General features: G+C 44.5%; 4 protein-coding genes across 4 annotated transcripts; 1 reads left to right on the top strand and 3 right to left on the bottom strand.

Annotated features, from left to right (window-relative positions):
* Nucleotides 1–1,558: 1,558 nt before the first annotated feature.
* LOC148517092 (histone H4) lies at nucleotides 1,559–1,924 on the bottom strand. Its single transcript, XM_088479079.1, has one exon. It carries the CDS (start codon nucleotides 1,902–1,904, stop codon nucleotides 1,593–1,595), a length of 312 nt encoding a protein of 103 aa, XP_088335205.1. The 5' UTR covers nucleotides 1,905–1,924; the 3' UTR covers nucleotides 1,559–1,592.
* Nucleotides 1,925–6,536: 4,612 nt separating this feature from the next.
* LOC148517091 (histone H3) lies at nucleotides 6,537–6,999 on the bottom strand. The gene has a single exon (XM_088479078.1). The coding sequence runs from the start codon at nucleotides 6,979–6,981 to the stop codon at nucleotides 6,571–6,573; it is 411 nt and encodes a 136-aa protein (XP_088335204.1). The 5' UTR covers nucleotides 6,982–6,999; the 3' UTR covers nucleotides 6,537–6,570.
* Nucleotides 7,000–9,423: 2,424 nt separating this feature from the next.
* Nucleotides 9,424–9,872, bottom strand: LOC148517090 (histone H2B 1.1-like). Its single transcript, XM_088479077.1, has one exon. The coding sequence runs from the start codon at nucleotides 9,852–9,854 to the stop codon at nucleotides 9,474–9,476; it is 381 nt and encodes a 126-aa protein (XP_088335203.1). The 5' UTR covers nucleotides 9,855–9,872; the 3' UTR covers nucleotides 9,424–9,473.
* A 258-nt stretch (nucleotides 9,873–10,130) lies between these two features.
* Nucleotides 10,131–10,949, top strand: LOC148517089 (histone H2A type 1-like). Its single transcript, XM_088479076.1, has one exon. It carries the CDS (start codon nucleotides 10,131–10,133, stop codon nucleotides 10,524–10,526), a length of 396 nt encoding a protein of 131 aa, XP_088335202.1. The 3' UTR covers nucleotides 10,527–10,949.
* Nucleotides 10,950–18,902: the final 7,953 nt, after the last annotated feature.

Here is an 18,902-nt window from a genome sequence, read left to right as displayed (position 1 = left end):
CAGGGCAGACTGGGATTTGTAATTCATCAGCAGCTAATGTGCCACAGGTTATCTACTCTTACTACAAGTGATTAAATATTATTCGATCCCACGTAATCCTTATTAACCTTTAACCAGGATATCTGCTACCACATTAAAAAGTGCAGTTATCCCACTTCCTAGCATACAGTGTGTGTATATATAATTGTTTGATAACTTTCCAAAGCTGAGAAACACACCTCAGCCTGAGTGCAAGCCTCCATCTACTGTTAACTTCTGCTTGTGTCTGTGATAAGAAACTGGGTATCAGGCAGAAGAGATAAAGGTACATCCCACTTAGAAAGCCCTCTTTTTGGGAAGAATGCGAATTGCACTTACTCTAGGTATTAAGAAGTGTTCAATCTATATTAAATTGAAGGGATTGTATGTTGAATCTGATACATAAGGATCCCCATTAAATTAAAAGACCCGCTTTACATCAGTTGGCACCAGCTGGGGGATACAGTACTGTAGCAGTCTACTTCAGATTACGAGGAGTGCAAGACCTATCGGAGCATGATGTGTCCCAAGTTCCCAACATAGAAATAGTGTAAGGAGTTACAACCGGCAGCTAGCTCAGGGCGCCCCATCACCCACCAGGTCTCATTTATTTTTCCAGCAGTAGTCACTGCTCCAGGATCGTGTCTGTGTGAATAAGAAAGCCTACAGTGTTCTGCCAAACCAGAAGCACCGTGAGTTTGGCTTCTGATTGTCTCTAGACGACAGAAAACGACCAGGTGCAGGAACTGACGGACTCATTTATAAATCTGCCTTCAAAACAGACTCTATTCCTATGAGCAGAGTGTAGTAATTCCAGTGTGGTTTAGCGGTTTGATACATTTGTTACAATATAGGCTAAGGCCTGGACCATATTGTAACTGTATAAAACTCTGTGGATTGCTACAATGTTACATGATCATTCAGTTACAGCAGCCTGCAAACATGTCTTTACCAAAATCAACAGCCACAGAAGACAATAATCTGTTGCTTTAACCAGTGTAATGCTCAATTTTGATTGACAAAATTATTTGAAAGGGCTCCCCGCGTCTTAATATGAATCTTAATGATGATGTGAATTTATGCAATGTGCTATTGTTTTCAATTTCATCCTTCCCAGGCAGAAAGGGGTTATGGCTTTTAAGAGAATAGGGCTTTACCTACAGCCAACACAAATTAGAATCTTTTCTGTTTTTCCCTTCTAAAAAGTGTACGTTGTATCCGTCAGCTTACAACTAGTCAGCCCAAAACACAGACTTGTGCCATCGTTTATTACGGCCTCACTCAATTCTCTAACATGGGGATACGTTCCAAACTGTGCTTGAATGTCCACACCTAGAACAAGTTTATAATGGGTATGTGCATCGCTATGAAATAATAACCTGTAACGCTGTAAATGTAATCATCAAACACGCAGCTCAATACGAGGGAAAAAGTGATATTAGCACCTTGTAAAAGGTCTGCTGTTTGCCAGGACAAAATACTAGCAGTGAATTATTATAGCGCTCTCTTAGAAGAGATGGGCGGCCCTGAAAAGGGCCTTTGTGTGGGTGCTAGTATTAGATGTACATCAGTGTTCAGCCCCCGAAGCCATAGAGAGTGCGTCCCTGACGTTTCAGAGCGTACACCACATCCATGGCGGTGACTGTTTTCCTCTTGGCGTGTTCGGTGTAGGTAACGGCGTCCCGGATAACGTTCTCCAGAAAGACCTTCAGCACTCCACGCGTCTCTTCATAAATGAGCCCAGATATGCGCTTCACACCCCCTCTCCGGGCCAGACGACGGATGGCGGGCTTAGTGATTCCCTGGATGTTATCCCGAAGCACCTTCCTGTGCCGCTTTGCGCCTCCTTTTCCAAGCCCCTTTCCACCTTTGCCTCTGCCAGACATGCTGCTCCTTTTTCACTGGTTCTACTCAAAACAAGAAGAAAAATGTTCTTTCGCTGCGGAAAAGTCCTCCTCTTATACAGTGCGGGCGGACCTAGTAGGAAACCTCTAAGATATGAGGGAGGAGTCCTCCTGTGCGTCACATCCTGCTCTTGTGACACTTCTAATACAGGGACAATATCAGTTTTGGGACGACATCTCCCAGTGCAATTATTAGAATTAAAATGTATACAAGAACTCATCCTCTACACAGACTGAACTGAGACTGTGTATGTATCTAATGAGATATGTGTCCATATTATAAGTGATCTTTAACATTACTGTTCCCCTATTACTACTTGTTCCCCATTCTTTCACCTGTTTCTCCCTTTTCCTCATTTCTCTTGTACTTTTTTTATAGTCTCCCCCTCTTCTCCATCTATTCTTTCCACAATTCCTTCAGTTTCCCTTATTCTACCCTCTATTCCTCCCATCTCACTGTACTGTTACCCCCCCTTTTTTATTTATCTTTGCCTCCCTCCTTCTGTCTGTCTGCCCTCCAAACACATCCATCTGTTTACTCCTCTCTCTTCACTGAGATAGGTTTTGTATCACAAACTGGAAAAGGCACACATTACAGGCTGCGTGGGGACTTTCTTTATGTAGAATTTAAATGTCCATGTTTTTGTCCAAAGGGTGGGGTCTCCATGAGCTTTGAAGGGGGGTGGTGTATGTGGGAAGGCTACCCTTATTTCTAGTAAGCAACTGCCAGGCTGTCAAAAACAGCTTTATGTAATAATTGTCTGGCACCACGGTCCTGCCACTGTGGTGGGCTCTTCCTAACATTTATTGCTGAGTTCCTTTTAAACTGTTATTGGCATTCCAGCATGATCTTTGCTTCTAGCCCAGGTTAACCTCACACTTCTTAGCTGGTGACTGAGGTTTGTTCTGTAACAGTTTCAAAGTAATGGGGCTAGCTTGCCATAGCCATATTACTGACACATTTATCTTGATAAATATACAGAAGAGATTTGGATGAATAGAAGAACATTTAGAAGTGTCACACTCACATTCTACGCTGCCAGCAGAATCCCAGGCAGGATTAATATGTAGCTTATACCCCTTTTACACCAGAGCAAAACCCTGGGTTTTTGCTGGGTCTACCTGGGTCGCAGCTCAGTGTAAAGGGGTCCCTGAAAAAAAACCCAAGTCAAGTGACCCAGCAATCCAAACAATGTAACTACCACGGTTGGACCCAGGTACTGGTGCAGTGTAAACGGTGCAACCCGGGTTATCTGACCAGGGTCATGCCTAAAATGAGCTGATTGGTGGTTGTGGAGCATTCACCTCCCACTTTTTATGACCTCACAGGTTTAGCAGGGCAGACCTGAGTTCAGCGTGAACAGGGCTGACCTCGGAGTAACCAAGATCGAAGGTGCAGTGTAATACCCCTTTTCCACCGAAATTCCGGGTCTGACCCGGAGTTGGAACAAAGTTCCTATCCGGATCAGACACGGAATTTTGCCGGCACCGACTCGGGATATTCTCGAGTCTGCGCCGCTCACACCGCAGTCGTGTCTGCATAGACCCGGCTTTTGCGGAGTGAAAGTGGTCGCTTGGAGATGACGTCATCTCCAAGCGCCACTGAAGCCGGACCAATTGGCCGGCTAGCAGCACACTCCAGGTCATCGTGACCCGGGGGGGGTTCTGTTCTCATAGCAGGGTTTCACGTGCTACGCCCATGTTAAACCCTGCTAGTAACCTGGGTTGGATTGCCGGGTCCCTCGTCCCGGCAATCCAAATCTCTCCCCTTTTACACCAGGGAGCTGCACGGGTTAACCCTTCAAAAACCCGGGTTTTCGCTCTGGAGTAAAAGGGGTATTAATGGGCAAGATCTGGGTTTTTGGTGGAAAAGAGGTATAAGTCTGTTATGTATCCTTACTATGTCATAGTAACTAGAGTTTCTAGACAAGAGTACAAATACCTTGTGAGGCAACCTGTCTGTGTTATCCATCTGAGTGTACAAAAGCCCACACGTTGCCTTTATGTGTCTCAAAATCCACCCGGCTCTATACAGATTATGCCGCAGAGCCCCTTCACTATCTCCAGTGCCAGGAGGAGACAAGATGATCCGATAGGACATATTAGCCTCGCATGAAAGGAAAGATTTGTAACATGCAGGGCACATGCAGACTGGTGTGGATGAGCTGCCAGTGGCTATTTCTATCTTACCTCGTCGCGCCTAAGCGAGCAATTGCCAATAAAGGGTAAAATGAGGGTCTTAGAGTAGGAGTGTGGAGCAAAGAGCCAGCTCGCTGCCCTTCTAAAGCCGTATAAAATACTCTTTTTCTGCGCTAGGTAAACACACGCTGAGAGCTGATTGTCCCTTTCATTTAGATACATATTCCGCCAATGGGAACACAGAACGCACCACGGTGAGCAGCCAATCACAGCATAGCCAACTCTGTATATAAAAGACTTCGGTAGATGTGCGTGCCACATTATTATTTCAACTTGTTTCGCTGAATCGTAAGCTAACATGGCAGAAACTGCACCAGCCGCCGCCGTCCCTGCTCCATCAGAGGGCGCAGCCAAAAAGAAAAGACAAACGAAGAAAGCTGCGGGAGGAGCCAAGAAAAGTGCCAAGTCTTCTGACCCCAGCGTCTCCGAGCTGATCGTGAAAGTCGTGGCCGCCTCTAAAGAGCGCAGTGGGGTTTCGCTTGCCGCCTTAAAGAAGGCTCTGGCTGCGGGAGGCTACGATGTGGAGAAGAAAAACAGCCGCATCAAACTGGGGGTGAAAGGCCTTGTGACCAAAGGAACCCTCACCCAGGTGAAAGGCACAGGCGCTTCCGACTCCTTCAAGCTCAGTAAGAAGCCGGTAGAAAGCAAGAAGGCCGCTCAGAAGTCTCTGAAGCCCAAGAAGCCTGCGGCAAAGAAAGTGGCCAAATCCCCGAAGAAGCCCAAGAAAGTTCCAGAGCATACACCACATCCATAGCGGTGACAGTTTTCCGCTTGACGTGCTCGGTGTAGGTGACGGCGTCCCGTATAACGTTCTCCAGGAAGACCTTCAACACCCCTCGGGTCTCTTCATAAATGAGACCGGAGATGCGCTTCACGCCTCCTCTCCGGGCTAGACGACGGATGGCGGGCTTAGTAATTCCTTGGATATTATCCCGAAGCACCTTCCTGTGCCGCTTAGCACCTCCTTTTCCGAGCCCCTTTCCGCCTTTTCCTCTACCAGACATACTGCTTCCTGATCACCGCTTTCACTCAGTGGAAACAAAAAAAAACCATACGAACACTGCGGCAAAGTCCTCCTCTTATACAGTGCGGGCGGACCTAGTAGGAAACTTATGGGCTATGAGGGAGGAGTCCTCCTGTGCGTCACATCCTGCACCTTGTGACACATTTAATATAGGGACAATATCAGTTTCGGGACGACCCCTCTAGTACAATTATTAATTTTAATGTATACAAAAACGCATCCTTAGACTCATCCTAAAGAGCGCAGTGGGGTTTCGCTTGCCGCCTTAAAGAAGGCTCTGGCTGCGGGAGGCTACGATGTGGAGAAGAATAACAGCCGCGTCAAGCTGGGTGTGAAGAGTCTGGTGACCAAAGGAACCCTCACTCAGGTGAAAGGCACCGGCGCTTCAGGCTCCGTAAGAAGCCGGTGGAAAGCAAGAAGGCTGCTCAGAAGTCTCTGAAGCCCAAGAAGCCTGCGGCAAAGAAAGTGGCCAAATCCCCGAAGAAGCCCAAGAAAGCTCCGAGTGCTGCTAAGAGCCCGAAGAAAGTAAAGAAACCATCAAAGGCGGCTGCTGCCAAAAGCCCAAAGAAGCCTAAGGCAGTGAAGCCTAAAAAGGCGGCCAAGAGTCCGGCCAAGAAGGCAGCTAAGCCCAAAGCTGCCAAGAGTCCGGCCAAGAAGGCAGCTAAGCCCAAAGCTGCCAAGAAGGCGGCTAAGCCCAAGAAAGCAGCGGCAAAGAAGTAATGGACAAACAACCGCAGCCTCTTCCTTATCACACCAAAGGCTCTTTTCAGAGCCACCCACCCTCTCTCAGCAGAGCTGTAATCGCACTGCGTGTTCTCTAGGGGCTCCTTTGTGATTCGCTTGTACTGTATTTAATGGTTAACCATGTAAAGCCTCCTGGGCTTACACATCACCATTCAATGTCTCAATCTTGGGGTGTGGGGGCGGGATGTTAATGATTTAACAGCTTTAAGTATCACAAATTGGACAAGGCACACATTACAGTAATTCGTAAATCACAGCCTCTTCCGGCTAAACACGTTGCTCGGTGGGGTGAACATCGCTCAGGGAGGCCGTTCTACTGCCTAAGAGCAAGTGATTTTACTTCTAGGTCTTTGTCCCCACCATAACACAAAGGCTCTTTCCAGAGCCACCCACCCTGTCCCTGGGTGTACAATTATGGCCCTTCAATTATTCCCTTAGCAATCAGTGCATGCTAGATAGGAGACTTCTGCCTTTGACCAATGCAGCGGGAAGGTGCGGGGTACTACAGAATACGCGATATGAGGCCAATGAAGGAGACTGGTCATGTGGACTCCACCTAGGGGGGAAGCGGAGTTGAGGCAATATATATATATAGTTGATGCTTCAGCTCGTTTAGAAAGATTTGGTGGCTCTGAAAAGAGCCTTTGTGCTGCGTGTATAGGAAGGAGTGCTGAGTATAGTCTATGCCCTCTCCCCTCGGATCCTGCGGGCCAGCTGGATGTCTTTGGGCATGATGGTCACCCTCTTGGCGTGAATGGCACACAGGTTGGTGTCCTCGAAGAGCCCGACCAGATAAGCCTCACTTGCCTCTTGCAGGGCCATGACGGCAGAGCTCTGGAAACGCAGGTCGGTCTTAAAGTCCTGGGCGATCTCTCTCACCAGACGCTGGAAGGGCAATTTGCGGATCAGCAGCTCGGTGGATTTTTGGTAACGTCGGATCTCTCTGAGGGCAACAGTTCCTGGTCGGTAGCGGTGAGGCTTCTTCACGCCGCCAGTAGCTGGGGCGCTCTTCCGGGCTGCCTTGGTTGCCAGCTGCTTGCGGGGAGCTTTTCCTCCAGTAGATTTACGGGCGGTCTGCTTGGTCCTGGCCATCGTTCTATACACTAGTAATGTAGGAAGAAGAATGAAGAAAGAATAGTCGGAAACAACGCTATTTATCCACAGTGCTGCGTTGTGATTTGATGAATTAAAGACGCCCATCATTCTGATTGGCTGAGGTAAAGTCGTTGTAACTTTCAAAAGGCCCGCCAAGATTTTTCGTTTCCTCCTTTATTAGGTATGTAAAGTATATAATATAACCGTCCAGTGCTGGAATGACACGAGTTACAATAAATAGTTGTTGTTTTTTTTCTATTGTTTAATTCAAAGTTCAGTCGATGTAATTTAACCGGATATTGTTTTTTTGAATACCAGCGAGAAGAATCAATGAGCGACCCCCTACATACGGACGGTGATATTACATCACTACACTATAGGACTCGTGTCGGTTCTAAAGACAGACAGTAATCACCTCGCTGGATAGCTGCCATGGGCGGGAAAGTTTTGTGTTTAGACAAAATGATTCCTTCAAGCTACACTTCAAGTATATAATCACAGTAAAACAGCATAGATCAATATATCAGCAAATGGTGCAAAATTCACAATAAAAACCATTTGATTGAAAAAATCATTAAGAATACATTTATATGGAAGGCATCAGTTGTCATATTGTGAGTAATATGAGATCTGAGTATAATCAGTAGGTCTGCATGCATTGGAAACAAAATATGATACTAAAGGGAAACAGTAAATATTATTTTACAATTGTTTCTATTCTATGAAACATTAGTGGATACAATCTTTACCTTAGACCACAACCTAAACCTCAGAGAAACTACATGAAGAAATACAGGGCTACATCTGTATAGTATATAGGGGCTCACACTATACTGTACTCAGTTGAAATAAAACACAAGCTATACTAAAGGTACAGTATATAAAACAGTCACTTTTATTGCTCTATATTCATTCCAGATTTGTATTTTCCTTCTGCACATTCAGTTATTTTATTTACATTTTGCTTGTTCTGTTTCTACTCTCATGATTTCTGAACATGCAATTACGTAGTTATTAGTGAGATATATTAGTAATAAGGGGGGGACATTTTAAAAATAATGTTCCATACTGGTGCAGATAGTAATTGGTGATTACTAAGTAAATACTGAGAGGTGGTATATTTAGGGGACACTGGCTTCCCAATAGGTCCCCATGTGCATGTGCTGCCATCACTGGAGGGCATTAAGCTTGGGTGGACAATTATTATTGGGGGATGGAAGGTAATCACACTTTAGTAAACTGTCGAGGCCGCATGTAATATATTTTATATTTATGACAAATATCAATAAAATTGTATGTGGTTTTATTGACAGTTGCGTTACTCTATTTCCCCACACACATTTATCTCAATGCTATAAAATAAATGGAGTCAAATGCATACACTGTATATGAGATAAATGGAACAAGCAAAAATAATAATCTACTTAACATAATAAATATAAACATGCCGCCCAAAGAAAATAACATTTTGTGCTAGGGTTAATGCCAGCTTCACAAGACTGATGAGCAAACCAGTAACCACTAATGACAGGAAGGATAAAGGTGAAACCCTCTTAGAAACCCCTCTTTCTGTGAAGAATGCTGATGGTACTTTCCTTAGGTTTCTCACAGTCAATTGGATTATTGCGTGTATTAATGTTAAAGAATATATTGAAATTGAACAATAAAGAATCACTTCAATTTCAATAATTTGAACTAAATCATGTGCACAACACCTCAAACTGTGGGAATAGAGTCTTTTACAGGTAAAAACCAGAGGCTCATTTTACATGTTTACCCAAAAACAAGGGGACCCCACACTGCACATACTCATGTCCTTTTCATGGCAACCCATCCATCTCTACTACTATAAGCAGAAGGTCATTACAGATAATAGTGTGTGGATCCTGGTTGTCAAAGTATTCAGCTGCAGACATCGCGATTGAGAAATTATTATAACGCCAGAGTGTAAAGCATTTAGAAAAAAAAAAAAGTGTGTAATATATTTAAAGGCATCATCATCCAGAACCTAGAGGCCTTTCCGGGTTACAGATATCACTTATAAATTACTGCTAATTAATAAGTGTACTGACATTTTTGACAGATGTAATACTCCACGTGAAGTTGAAATTGATAAGACCATCTTTTCAATGACGTACAGGACATCTTAGGACATATTTAATACAAGGTCCTCGTTTTGGATACAATATCCACTTATTGCAAAGTTAGACTTGGATTTAATTAAATGGCAACACAGATAGGAACCTGGTAGAGGTCCGGCTCTAGTAAGTAGTGGGAAAAACTCACAATGACCGGTAGAATGTGTGTGTATTGGGAACAAGGTACAATTCCAGCAAATAAAACAGAGAAAAACTAGGTAAGACAGGAGTGAAATACAGCCTAGGTTTCTGTAAATCAGTTCCGTAAAAGGTAATAGTTACAGCCCGATTAGAGAGGAGGTGGGTGGCTCTTAAAAGAGCCTTTGTGTTCATGTGGGACGGAAGAGAAGATCACTTGGCGCTGGTGTACTTGGTGACGGCCTTGGTGCCCTCGGACACGGCGTGCTTGGCCAGCTCTCCCGGCAACAGCAGGCGTACAGCGGTCTGGATCTCCCGGGAAGTGATGGTGGAGCGCTTGTTATAATGAGCCAGGCGGGAAGCTTCCCCTGCAATACGCTCAAAGATATCATTCACAAAGGAGTTCATGATACCCATAGCCTTGGAGGAGATGCCGGTATCCGGATGCACCTGCTTCAGCACCTTGTACACGTAAATGGCGTAACTCTCCTTCCTGGTTTTCCTACGCTTCTTCCCATCTTTCTTCTGTGTCTTAGTCACCGCTTTCTTGGAGCCTTTCTTGGGGGCCGACGCAGTCTTGGCTGGTTCAGGCATTATCAAAACAGACAATGACTCACTCTGCAGAAAATCATTCTGAGCAAACTAAGATCAGCTGTATTTATACGCAAGCTATGCAAATTAAGCTTTACCTCAGTTGGCTTCACTATTGGGCATCCATACCACAGCTTTCATTGGCTAGTACAAGAACTTGAGCTGCATTGGTTACTGTGTGATTAGACCAATCACAGAGCAAACAGGGGATCCCGCAGAAAATCTATATAAGGAGGAGGGCGCTCTCTGTGAGATAGTAATTTATCTGTTATATCGAGCATGTCTGGAAGAGGTAAACAAGGTGGCAAGACCCGGGCTAAAGCCAAGACGCGTTCATCTCGGGCCGGTCTCCAGTTTCCTGTTGGCCGCGTTCACCGCCTCCTGAGGAAGGGAAATTATGCGGAGCGTGTTGGTGCCGGAGCCCCAGTGTATTTGGCCGCAGTACTAGAGTACTTGACGGCTGAGATTCTAGAGCTTGCAGGTAACGCTGCCCGCGACAACAAGAAGACCCGCATCATCCCCCGCCATCTCCAGCTCGCCGTGCGCAATGATGAGGAACTGAATAAATTGCTGGGTGGAGTGACCATTGCCCAGGGGGGAGTCCTGCCCAACATCCAGGCCGTGCTGCTGCCGCCCAAGAAAACGGAGAGTCACAAGTCAGCCAAGAGCAAGTAATGTGATGCTGGTAACTTCCACCACAGAACCCATGTCCCTGTAACACCACAAAGGCTCTTTTCAGAGCCACCCACATCTTCCCAGGAGAGCTGAGAACACGGCTATTTTTTGTTTAGGTTTTTACAGTAGCGTTATCTGGCTGGTAAGCAGCGCTTTGTATTAGAACATCCCCAACATTCCATCCAGATCAGGAACAGCAGCTGTGAAGGGTTGGTTCCACTTTAGTCTACGCACATTTACAAGCTTTAAATTCCTTTAAAAACTTCTACTGCTATCACTTCTTATGGCCATACAAGAATTTGCAATTGCTCTTCTTTCTGGCAAGCTGACTGGGGATTATATTTACTATAAGAATATATCAAATTGTATATGCACGTTCAGATATGTGACTAGAATTGCGATTATAAACTGAATTGCATTGTTTTCCATGTTTCGTTTCTTCCATTAAAGTGGGAAGGATTTTATCTAACAAGGTGGAATTTTGGTGTAATCAGTGAAAATAAAGTGATGGGATTTACTGCAAATTAAAAATCAAGTAAGGGCAATACCATTGGGGTGTTGCTGACGTCACAAATGTGACACTTTAAAGACAAGCATTTATAATTTGTGAGGTCCACATGGTGTTTATTTATGCACATTGAATACTACACAACTTGTTTTCTCTTTCTTGAAATAACGGAGACCAAAGAGAAAAACAATCCCTGTGGTGGAAGAAAACGAGCGCTAATGTAATATTTACCCTTTATCATATATAATAGGGTTTCCAAAATTGATATATGTGACTGCTGGATCTGTTGGTGTGCCGTTTGAGGTTTCCACATATATAGTTGATGTTCTTGCCGGATGAAGATTTGTCGTCATCCTGTTGCTCAAAAATAAATAAGTAGTTTATGCTTCAGCTGTGGCTCTGAAAAGAGCCTTTGTGCTGCGTGTATAGGAGTGCCGAGTATCATCTAGGCCCTCGGAGCCTGCGGGTCAGCTGTATGTCTTTGGGCATTATGGTCACCCTCTTGGCGTGGATAGAGCACAGATTTGTGTCCTCGAAGAGCCCGACCAGATAAGCCTCGATGGCCTCTTGTAGGGCCATGACGGCAGAGCTCTGGAAGCGCAGGTCGGTGGATGTCTGATAGCGGCGGATCTCTCGGAGGGTAACAGACAATCCTGGTTTGATATTTTAAACACGCGCTTAATCCTGATTGGTTGAGGCAGATTATTTTCAGTTTTCAAAAATCCCGCCAATAATTTCTATTTCCTCCTTTATTCTATGTAACAGGCCGGATTGGGAATGAAATGAGTCACATATGTAGCGGCGGTAGGCGCCCTGCTGATGGGATGGAAGCGGTGAGCACGGTTTGTCTACGGCCAATACCCGCGATCCTGTTGTTGCTTATAGCCCACATGTTCCGGCAGCAGCACAATAATGGTAATGGGAGTGAGACGCTGGGTGCCGCCATTCCGCTTTGAGTCCCAGAACCGCTAATTCCGGTAACAGCAGAGATATTGTAGCTCCTTGTACCCAATGTACTTGTGGGGAACTCGGGGAGAAGGACAGATGAAAACCGGGTGCAGCGGCTGCAAATACATTACAACAGTCGATTAATAGCTGAATATCCAACAAATCAGAGGCAGCCACATGCACTCGCGGGAGAATGAAGCGGGTCCCAATAAGAAAGAGCTTCAGTCACGGTGACCACTTACGGCGGGAATATTACACCCTCACAGTACAGGACCCGGGTCCAAAGAGACAATGTAATTACATATAATGTACTGAATAGCTGCCATGGGCGGGGATAGTATTGCGTGGAAACAATAATATATGTGCCTTACTAGCTACACTCACTAATGTACGGAATATCACACTATAATCTACATGAAAGTATCAAGGGTACCTTTATGTGTTAGGTCTCAGTTATCAAATTGTGAGTAGCTTTAGAAATGTGTATAATCGGAACTGCTGTATGCATTGGAAACAATATGATACTTTTGGGAATCCGCAAATCGTATTATAACATTGTACCTATTCTATTGAAACATAAGTGGATACAATTTATTCCAAAGTATCAATTTAACCTCAGGAATCTGTGAAAGTACATGAAGGAAAAAAGATCTCTACATCTGGACAGTAATGTGGTTTATAATAATGGGACTCTCGGTGGATATACAAATCATATACAGTACTAAAGGTACTGTACAGCAACCGTATATAACATCAAACAGTTACAGCTAAAATATAATTAGTAATATGTGGCAGAGAATATCATACATTAATAATCCATACTGGTGCAGACGAGGCTGAAGTTAGCTTTTTATTAGTGCTCCAGCTTATTATTCAGAACAATTTATATTGAAATTTGTGTAATTCAATTGTTTTAACTGTAATTTGCCTGGCCCAACAAGGGTTTGGCCATGAAATAGGCTGAAAGAATATATACCCAGCACTAGACAAGCAGGAGGATCAAGTATAAATGCAGCAAATGGAAGATGTGATTGGCAAACTAACTTGACAAAATAGAACAATGAAATACTCCGCTATAATGTTGGGACATTAGTAAACACAGAGTAATTTATAAACATAAAAATATTTAATAAGAAACAAAAGTAATATAGACAAATCATAGGCTGACAAAGTAGGCATAGGCACCACATTATACCATTTTGAAAAAGTAGCTGTAGTGTTGCAAGGGTTAAAAAGCCTTGGACCACAAATTTGACCCTTATAACCTACAGAGGGGAGTCACATAGACATGACCCACTTGTATTTTCCCTGTGGTGGAAGAAATCGAGCGCTAATGTAATATTTACCCTTTATCATATATACTAGTGTTTCACAAATTTATATATGTGACTGCTGGATCTATTGGTGTGCCGTTTGAGGTTTCCACATATATAGTTAATGTTCTTGCAGGAATGAAGAGCGGAGCTGAAGATTTGTCTGTATCCGTTAGCTCCAAAAGGCTGGTAAAGTGGGCACAGGCACCAAATTATACCATTTTGAATAAGTAGCTGTAGTGTTGCAACTTGCAAGTGCTAAACAGCCTTGGGCCACAAATTTGACCTTTGCAACCTACAGAAGGGGTCACTTACATACGACCCACTTGTATTTTGACTTCCCTAACAAGGTTTTGGGCATGAAATATGCTGGCAAAGTGGACACAGGGACCAAATGAAACCATTTTAAATAAGTAGCTGTAGTGTTGCAAGGGTTAAATAGACTTAAGCCACTATTTTGACACTACCAAACAACAGAGAAAGGTCACCTACATATGATTCACTTGTATTATTTCTGGCCCAACAAGTATTTTGGGCATGAAACAGGCTGGCAAAGCATGCACATTGAAAAATGATACTATTTTAAATAAGTAGCTGTAGTGTTGCAAGTGTTAAATAGCCTTGGGCAACGAATTTGACAATTCCAACCAACAGCGGGGTGTCACTTATATATGATCCACTTGTATAGTGCATGGCTCAAAAATGTTTTGAACATGAAATAGGCTGGCAAATTGGGCACAGGCACCAAATTATACAATTTTGAATAAGTATCTGTCGTGCTGCAAGGGTTAATCAGCCTTGGGCAACAAATTTGACCTTTGCAGCCTACAGATGGGGATCCCTTATATATGACCCAATTGCACTATACCTGGCCCGACAAGGTGTTGGGCATGAAATAGGCTGGCAAAGGTGCAAATTGAATTGATTTAAATAAGTAGCTGTAGTGTTGCAAGTATTAAATAGCCTTGAAGCACAAATTTGACACTACTAATCAAAAGAGAACAGTCACCTACATATGATTCACTTGTATTTTTTCTGGCCCAACAAGTATTTTGGGCATGAAATAAGCTGGAAAAGTCGACACAGGCCCCAAGTTATCAAATTTTGAATTTGAAGCTGTAGTGTTGCAAGGATGAAATAGCCATGGGACGCAAATTTGACAATTCCAACCAACAGCAGGGGGGTCACTTACATAAGACCCAATTGTATCATGCCTGGCAGAACAAGGATTTGGGTATGAAATAGGCTAGCAAAGCGGGCAGAGGCACCATATTTTATTTTGAATAAGTAGCTGTAGAGTTGCAAGGGTTAAACAGCCTTGGGCTACAAATTTGACATTTCCATTTAACAGCGGGGTGGTCACTTACATATGACCCACTTGTATTTTCTTTCGCCCAACAAAGATTTGGGCTTTAATTAAGCTGGAAAAGTGCACATAGGCATCAAATTATACCGTTTTGAAAAAATAACTGAAGTGCTGCAAGTGTTAAATAGCCTTGGGCCAGAAATTTGACACTATGAACCCATTCAAGGTGGTCACTTACAAAATGCCCTCTTGCAATTGTCCTTGCCCAACAAGATTTTGGGCAGGAGATCTGATTTATGCACATTGAATACTACACAACTTGTTTTCTCTTTCTTGAAATAACGGAGACCAAAGGAAAAACAATCCCTGTGGTGGAAGAAAACGAGCGCTGATGTAATATTTACCCTTTATCATATATAATAGTGTTTCACAAATCTATATATATGTGACTGCTGGAGCTGTTGGTGTGCCGTTTGAGATTTCCACATATATAGTTGATGTTTTTGCCAGTTGTAGAGCGGAGCTGAAGATTTGTCAGTATCATGTTGCTCCAATAGGCTGGTAAAGTGGGCACTGGCACCAAATTATACCATTTTGAATAAGTAGCTGTAGTGTTGCAAGGGTTAAATACAATTTGCAACTTTTAACCAACAAAGGGGGGTCACTTAGATATGACCCACTTGTATTTTGCCTTGCCCAACAAGGATTTGGGCATGAAATAGACTTGCAAGTGGGCACAGATACAGATTGTATCGATTTGAATAAGTAGCTTAGTGTTGCAAGTATTAAATAGCCTTGGGCAACAAATTTGACATTTTCAACCAACAGAGAGCAGTCACTTAGTAAAGACCCACTTGTATTTTGCCTGGCACAACAAAGTTTTGGGCATGAAAAAGGCTGGCAAACTGATCACAGGCACCAAATTTTCACATTTTGAATACATAGCTGTAATGTTGAAAGGGTAAAATAGCCTTGGACCACAAATTTGACACTTCCAACCAACAGAGAAAAGTCACTTACATATGACCCAATTGTATCTTGACTGACCCTACATGGTTTTGGGCATAAAAAAAGCTGGCAAAATGGGCACAGGCACCAAATTATAAAATATTGAATAAGTAGCTGTTGTGCTGCAAGGGTTAAATAGCCTTGGACTACAAATTTGAGACGTCTAACCAACAGAGGGGGGTTACTGAGATATTACCCACTTGTATTTGGCCTGACCCAACAAGGGTTTGGGCATGAAATAGGCTGGCAAAGCGGGCACAGGCACAAAATTATAACATTTGAATAAGTAGCTGTAGTGTTGCAAGTGTTAAATAGCCTTGGGCAACAAATTTGACAATGTCAACCAACAGCGGGGTGTCATTTACATATGACCCACTTGTATAGTGCCTTGCCCAAAAAGGTTTTGTACATGAAATAGGCTGGCAAATTGGGCACAGGCACCAAATTATACAATGTTGAATGAGTAGCTGTCGTGCTGCAAGGGTTAATTAGCCTTGGGCAACAAATTTGACCTTTGCAGCCTACAGATGGGGATCACTTACATATGACCCAATTGCATTATACTAGGCCCAACAAGGTGTTGGGCATGAAATACAGTAGGCTGGCAAAGGTGCAAATTGTATTGAATTAAATAAATAGCTGTAGTGTTGCAAGTATTAAATAGCCTTGGGCAACAAATTTGACAATTCCAACCAACAGCAGGGTGTCACTTACATATGACCCACTTGTATTTTTTCTTGCCCAACAAGTATTTTGGGCATGAAATAGGCTGGCAAAGTTGGCACAGGCACCAAATGATCAAATTTTGAATTTGAAGCTGTAGTGTTGCAATGATTAAATAGCCATGGGCCACAAATTTGACAATTCCAACCAACTGCAGTGGGGTCACTTACATATGACCCAATTGTATCATGCTTGGCTGAACAAGGATTTGGGCATTAATTAGCCTGGCAAAGTGGGAATAGGCACAAAATTATACCATATTGAAAAAGTAGCTGAAGTGCTGCAAGTGTTAAACAGCCTTGGGCCACAAATTTGACCTTTTCAACCTATAGAGGATAGGTCACTTCAGTGGCGGAACTCCAGGAGACAATGGAGTCATTTGAATCTGGGCTTTTACTGGGAGCACTACAGGGGGCATTACAGGGGCTTACTACAGGGGCCATTATGGGGGCTTTCTACAGGGGGCTTGATACAGGGGGTATTACTGGGGGCCAGGGGTGTATCTAGGGATCCAAGCGCCCCTGGCAATGTAATGGACTGGCGCCCCCCCTATGCAGAGCCCCCAGTAGTAACCCTCCAGTAGCAATCCCCCTATGCTGCATTGCCCCCATTAGTAGCCCCCCCTATACAGAGCCCCCCCTATACAGTGCAACCCCCCTAAATTACCCCCAGTAGTGGCCACCCCTATACAGTGCCCCCAGTAGTGGCCACCACCCTAAATTGTCCCCAGTAGTGGCCACCCATATACAGAGCCGCCAGTAGCAGGCACCCCCCCATAAAGTGCCCCCAGTAGTGGCCACCCCTATAGAGTGCCCCCAGTAGTGGCCTCCCCTATAGAGTGCCCCCAGTAGTGGCCACCCCTATACAAAGCGGTCACCCCCTATTTCAGTGCCCCCCCACAAACACACACACAAAGAGAGAATAAAAAAAACTTACCTGATCCTCATTCCTGACGCGACCGCCGCTGTCCGCTTAGTCCCTCCTGCTCTTCTCCTGCATGGGAGAGACATCATACGTCATGACGTCTCGCCCATCACACGCCTGCAGAGGGAGCCGGAAGACGGAGCTCATTAGCGAGCTCCAGCCGGCTCCCTCTGCGGACAATGCAGCAGCTAATGAGAGTTAGGCAGACTCTCATTAGCTGGGTGCTATTACAAACACACAGCCGCCGCTGGCGGCTGTGTGTTTGTACACTGTGTAGGGCAGACCGCTATCACTGCGGTCTGCCCTACACTTGTGGGGCTGAGGGACTTGTCCACCCCTTGGCTACTGGTGGCACTGCCGGGTGGCGCCCCCCCCTTTGGTCGGCGCACCTGGCGAGTGCCATCCTGGCCAAAGGGTAGATACGCCCCTGCTGGGGGCTTACTACAGGGGGCATTACGGGGGCTTACTACAGGAGGCATTACTGGGGGCTTACTACAGGGGGCATTACTGGGGGCTTTCTATAGGGGCCATTACTGGGGGCATTACTGGGGGCACTACAGGGAGTTGACTACAGGGGGATTACTACTGGGAGCACTACAGGGGCCCTTACTACTGGGGCACTGCAAAGGGGGACCACTACTGGAGGTACTGCAAAAGGGGACCATTACTGGGGGGCACTACATATGCGCCACTGCATAGGGGGACCTCTACAGAGGGCACTACACAGTGGGACCACTACTGGGGGAACTGCATAGGGGGGAAACAGCTGGGGCTGGCATAGGTGCTGGGGGGTCGTACATTTTAATATGGGGGGAACCAATATTTATCTTGCCTCCGGGCACCTGGGATGAAGTTATGCCACTGGGTCACCTACATTTGACCCACTTGTATTTTGCCAGGCCCACCAAGGTTTTGGGCATAAAATAGGCTGGCAAAGTGGGCTTAAGCACCATATTTTAGTTTGAATAAGTAACTGTAGTGTTGCAAGGGTTAAATGGCCTTGAGCAAGAAATGAGATATTTCCAATATTTAGAGATAAGTCAATTACAGCTGGGGGTCACTTACTTATGACCCAATTGTATTTTACCTGGCCCAACAAAGATTTGGGCATACTTCTAACCATCAAAGGGGGGTCACTTAGATATGACCCACTTGTATTTTGCCTTGCCCAACAAGGTTTTGGGCATGAAATAGACTTGCAAGTGGGCACAGATACAGATTGTATTGATTTGAATAAGTAGCTGTAGTGTTGCAAGTATTAAATAGCCTTGGGCAACAAATTTGACATTTGCAACCAACAGAAAGCAGTCACTTATAAAAGACCCACTTGGATTTTGCCTGGCACAACATGGTTTTGGGCATGAAAAAGGCTGGCAAACTGAGCACAGGCACCAAATTTTCACATTTTGAATAAATTGCTGTATTGTTGAAAGGGTAAAATAGCCTTGGACCACAAATATGATACTTCCAAGCAACAGAGAAAAGTCACTTACATATGACCCAATTGTATCTTGACTGACCCTACAAGGTTTTGGGCATACAAAAAGCTGGCAAAATGGGCACAGGCACAAAATGATACAATTTTGAATAAGTAGCTGTTGTGCTGCAAGGGTTAAATAGCCGTGGACCACAAATTTGAGACTTCT

Source organism: Taudactylus pleione, unplaced genomic scaffold, assembly GCF_031769625.1.
Source record: "Taudactylus pleione unplaced genomic scaffold, aTauple2 ptg000226l, whole genome shotgun sequence".
Taxonomy (NCBI): Eukaryota; Metazoa; Chordata; class Amphibia; order Anura; family Myobatrachidae; genus Taudactylus; species Taudactylus pleione.
This window is presented reverse-complemented; position numbering and strand designations above follow the sequence as displayed.